Source organism: Cariama cristata, unplaced genomic scaffold (genome assembly GCF_000690535.1).
Source record: "Cariama cristata isolate BGI_N322 unplaced genomic scaffold, ASM69053v1 scaffold25766, whole genome shotgun sequence".
In the NCBI taxonomy this organism is placed as follows: domain Eukaryota; kingdom Metazoa; phylum Chordata; class Aves; order Cariamiformes; family Cariamidae; genus Cariama; species Cariama cristata.
In genome coordinates, this window is record NW_009623081.1 from 12,921 (window position 1) to 18,321 (window position 5,401).

General features: G+C 42.1%; 1 protein-coding gene across 1 annotated transcript in view; it reads right to left on the bottom strand.

Moving 5' to 3' along the window:
• Window positions 1-4,005, bottom strand: part of LOC104163561 (HCLS1-binding protein 3-like) — a gene marked incomplete at its 5' end in the record, with an annotated part of 10,488 nt that extends 6,483 nt beyond the window's left edge. The window contains 2 exons of the mRNA XM_009702605.1: window positions 3,218-3,353; window positions 3,854-4,005. Of these exons, the coding sequence (XP_009700907.1) occupies window positions 3,218-3,353; window positions 3,854-4,005 (288 nt within the window). The remainder of the gene's footprint in view (window positions 1-3,217; window positions 3,354-3,853) is intronic.
• Between the last annotated feature and the right edge of the window lie 1,396 nt (window positions 4,006-5,401).

The window sequence follows — 5,401 nt, forward strand, 5'->3', positions numbered from 1 at the left end:
ATGCCACTGGTTAGAGTGAGGTAGCTCACCTAGTTTCTCCATGACCATCACTTAATATTTGTTGGTAGGCCAAGAAATTAGTAACCAGTAAAAGGTTGGTCAATGGACAGGGAGAGGGAAGATACTTGTTCAAAAGGACATGGATATTTTGCCATTAAAAAAAAATATCTTTCATTACACTTACAAAGCAATAGGTTCTTCTTAAAGCTCAACACTTGTTAATGTAAAATAGGTGATTCTATTTAAAATAATAATTCTCAGTTCATTTGAGCAGGTATCCACAGAGAGCAGAGTCTTCAGTTTGCAATGAGAATGTTTATCATATTCTCTTCTCCCTCATGTTGTGACAAGCACAGCCCACACAATATTTTGCAGACTCATTTGTCTCTGTAACAGTCTCTTCCTCAAGAGTTACAAGTCACTGCTGGGGATTCACTGCTGTGCTGACAGTGCTGTGGTGCTACTGCTGCTACAACCATTCGGGTACCATAAAGATCACGAAGGACTTGGTTGCTCCTGTCTTCTGCACTGAACATCATCTTTTTCCCATCCCTTCCCATTGGAAGAAGGTGGTTCTGCCTTCCTCTGCCTTAGGCAGTGCTTTCCTATCTCTGCCCATGATTTTCCAGTAAGTAAGTCAGACACTTCTCGGATCTACCACATCCATGTGTGGTTATGCACACTACGTAAGTCAAGAGCTACCACATCTGCATTACCAGATTTGCACCATCAGCTACTCCATCTGTGTACAATGAACATGTCTAGGTTTCTGGACCCACCACAGACCTGCTGGTGCATCATAGCTCAGGTCGGTCTTAGGTCTTGACAAAATAAGTACAGGCAAATTTTCTATAAGGTATAACAGAGCATGTTCAACAGATCAAGACGTCTGCCAGTTTTCCTCTAGCAGCTTAGCCAGCTCTATCCCACTAAAGGAATGGGTTGTCACAGCTCCTACTTTGATCTGAGGGCTAGGGAGACATTTCTTCAGTCACCTTTGGGAAAGGAGAGGGATTGTCAACATCTACAGGGCAAAGGCAAGATTTATTCTTAGGCCTCAAAATATGCTCAAGCCCCCATGCCAGAGAGATTGCAAGGTTCAGCTTACGTTGAACATCTCCTCTCACCACAAATGGTCACTGCCTGGAAAAGAGACTGTGGCACTGCCCTAGAAGAACATCTAACACCAGTCTGGTGGTAACGGAAGGTGGGAGATGATTCAAATGCTGCCTCTGCATTTATGAGACCTGACAGTTCTGCTAAGGCTTCCAGCTGAACAGAAATCAAAGTGCATTGTGCATAACCACTTGAGAAAGTTCAGCTACAGGATTTGAGGTGACTGCAATGAATTTACATAGAGGCAAGGTGAAGTATTCTACTAGGTTAAAACAGCACTGCCACTCCTCTTCCCTGCTTTAACAGCTTCTCCTTTATCCCCAGTCGCCTTGGATTAAGTCCACCAGCCCTCTATGATGTGCAGATAACACCGTGAACTAGGTTTATCAGGGGGATTTCAGAGGGTGTTAGGCACCTGAGCAGGTCAACAGATCCTGATCTATCTGCCTATACCTCTTGCACAGCCAGGAGTTGCCTCTGGAGTCCCACAGCAACTTTCCCATTGCACCACTGGCATGATTTTCTACCTCATTACATGCATTCATTTCCAGTTGGATCCTGATGACTTGTCAACTACTGAAAGCAGTGGGACAATACAAGAACAAATGAAAACTACTGGAATTTAAAAGAAATGGAATATTTTCCCATGGGTCTCCATAACCACCTGGGTGTGCTGCTAACACTGATGACCCCAAACTGATCTAAAAGCGTGGTTTATTGCTCTCGGAGCAGACTTCAGAGGCCGTTCTCTGCCACAGAGGAGGAGAAAACATATAATCCAAAGGACATTAAATGACAGATGGAGACGCTCTCTCCACTAGTGGATAATAATGCAAGGACTGCATTGAAACAGGCACTTCTCTTCTAGCTGTATGAACAATCTGGATCAAGTGCTGTATGCTGAGATTGCTAGCAAAGGAGAAAGCAAACACAAAAATATTGCAAGCACACATGTGTTTGCTTCCAGTATACCACAGCACTAAATCAGGTCATGTTGTGTCCCGTCGGCTTCTATAAACATGAGGTGGGCTGTCAGGATGTAATGCGAGATGGCACCCAACCCAATTTAACTTTTGCTTAAATTAAGTCAGGGATTACCGCTGAGATAGCTAGCACTTTTGCATGCATAGAAAGCAACAGCTGCAAAACTACCTGCTTCAAGAGAGGTTTGAAACCACACACAGATTCTGTCTCCTGGGTTTACTACCTGCTGTGGAAACCACACATCCTAACAGGAGCTGTCTGGCAAGAATTAGCACTGGAAGCAGGTTGGCTTCATCAATCAGATGCCAGCCTGAGATCCAGAAGGCATGAATTTGACTCTTTACTGCAGCACAGACTCCCTGGTGATGCTGGTCTCTCTGAGCATTGGCTCCCTCCTTGAACTTTTGAGGATTATCAGTGCAGGCAAACTAGTCTTGTGAGAGAGATGTCCAGAATAAAACACATTATGTGATGATATGTTCCAGCACTACACTATCAAGGGGGCAGATAAGTGTAAAAACAAGTACATTATTCCCTCCTGCAACTCTGAGCTCCTTTCCACTAGATTAAAAATTAAAAGCAGGGTGATAGAGACTTTAATAAGAGTCCTTTACAGTTGTGGAGGTATGCACAGGATTCCCCCTGGAAGTGTGCACGGAGATCGGTGAGCCAGCAGCAGAAAATCATTTCTTTTGTGGCAAGAGCCCCTGATTTCAGCTCACTGAAGCTGAATTCCTCTTTGTTTCTGGGCTTTGTTTCTCACTTTTCATAATGGAGGTCAGTTTTCACCCCCTGTGGATCGCTTGCAGAAAGCAGAAGTGTCATGTTAGAAAACAAGGACTACACGGCATGTCTTGGGCCTTCAAGACCCTTCCTTTGGAGTCACTGAATAATACCTTGCATACTACCTTTCTCAAAGGGTCTTCCTAATTTCCTTTTTAATGTGTTTCATTTCCAAGCTCCATGACATGTATCTTACCTTTTACTTGTAAGTACAAGTATTAATTCACAGTTAGCATTCAAAGTATTTAAGCTTTGCCCTCAAATTCATCTTTTTTGAGGTCTAAATAACTCCTCAGATCACCTTCATCCTACATGACAGATTTGAGATGTGTACCTCAGCAGTTCCTCAGTGTCCTCCTCAGGACCTATGTTCAGCACATACTCCCTGTTCTCACAGGCAGCTGGCAGCAGTAGTGAGTCACCCAGTCTTACCACCCCACCAAGGTCTGGGTCTTCAAATAGTTTCAGATCTAAAAGGGAACCAGAAAATGCTGTAGTTAAATCATGCTACGTAACACAATACCTGCATTAAAACAAGCTAGTAAATCTGACTACTGGGCTGAAAAAAAAGATCAGGTAGACAATTATTTTTTTACAAGGACTTCCATTCCACAAAGTGCAGTGATACTCTGGGCTCTCAGGACTTGGTAAATCTGCTTTCTTCCTGCACGCAAAAGTAGGTCACGTTACTCTTCTTGGAGTGGCATTGAGTGACTGTGTGACAGTCAGCTCCCACAGACCTGTAATATCCCAGCCCAAAATGTCAACAGTGAATAGCTACGGGGACTACAGGTCTTATTTACTCTTTCTGAATGATTCTAGATTATTCTGCCCCAGCTGAAGATTTGCCTTAACATTCCCAAGTCATTATTTAGCCTGTATACTCTGTATCACTACATTTTAAAAGCTCAGTTATATACATGCTTTAGGTAAAACAACCTGTGTATATAAAAATATAGAACAGATTTACTCTCTTTCATCTTCTTTCTGGGACCAGTTGATGAGAAATCTTTTTCTGGGCCAAAGAGTCCTTCATCCGGATCGACTTCCTCTTCAAAAATGGTTAGTTTAGGCTTCTCTTCCTTGGTTGGCAGAGCAGATGTTTTCTTTGGTTTTTTAGTTCTAAAACATAACAGACAAGAAAGTCAGCTGCAATTCTCCATTTAACAAGAAAGTCTCATAAGCTGAAAATAGATGGAGGCTGGGAAAGGATTAGAGAAAGTTATATAGGCATCTGTTAGTTGCTGGCAGAAACAGGATATTCAGCTGGAGGGACCATTGGTCTGACATACTCTACCTGTACTCATGTTTTATATTCTTAAGAACTATCAAGGAACCCAATGGGAACTGGCAGAGTAGGGCTAACAATGCTATACTGTGCAAACTACCACTCAGTCACATTTGTTTTAAGCAGTTTTACTCCTCTCACACAGAAAGCTTAAAATAAGAAAGACCAGTTCCAGCAATATTGTCATAGACAGACAGAAAAGGGATGGCTTGAAAAATAAAGTGCAGGTTGGATCATTGCACTGATCCTTTTGGACAGTTTTTTTAAAATCTCTTTGGCTCTATTTCTTTGCCAGTGCCTGCTGCTGGTTTTGACTGCTCTATACTCCTTTCATGTAGGTGTTGGACACTCTATTCATCCTCCCCAAAGGAGACATGATACAAAGACTACATCATCTTTAAGTTGAAGCAAACAGGGACTAGAAGATACTTGGTTGGACAGACTGCTATTTGCAGAATTTACAAATGTCACTTGGTACTTTGTTGAACCAAGGACAGGATTAACTTCCTCTAAATTTACTCTTCTAAAAATTTGACAGTGAGACAAAGTTAATTTTTAGGGTTCTTCTCAGTGGAAAGCGACATACATCTCCATAGGACAATTAATCCCATCTATTTTGAACACTGATACTTGGATGCAATAAATCTCTGAAGATCTCCTCCTCTCCCCACTGGCTGAAGAAGGAAGTTAAAAACTACTTTGGATTAGAGGTCTCATTTGCACATGGCTTAAACAATGAGAGCTGAGTCCCCTTCCAAGAAGAGAGTGAAAAGCATGTGACTTGCTCTCATACCTAGGAGTCACGTTGCACCAGTTGAAGCTACAAGACAGCTTTCACAGTAGGGCAGCTTGAGCTATGAGGCAAATCAGATGGCATAAAAAAGAAAATTTAGACAACAGGACAAAAACTTTTGGGTGAAAAGTCCAATTTTAAACTAAGCTGAAAGAGAAGCATTCCTCAGGACAGCATGTCCTTCCTAAGAAATTGCCATATTTCAGAGATCCTTACTCTCAGCAGTCATGGCCTTGCAATTTCTAAGTTAGCCCCTTTGAGTGCTTCTTACAATAGATCTGATCTTCTCCTTTGCAGAGAGCAGGTCAGGTTTCAGCCTAGAGCAAACCCAATTATGAGCACTTAACATGCCATAGTCATCAAAAACTAAGAACAAGGTCAAAAGATTACACATACATTCCAACTACATTAAAGAATCTTGTAAAATCCTCTTCAGA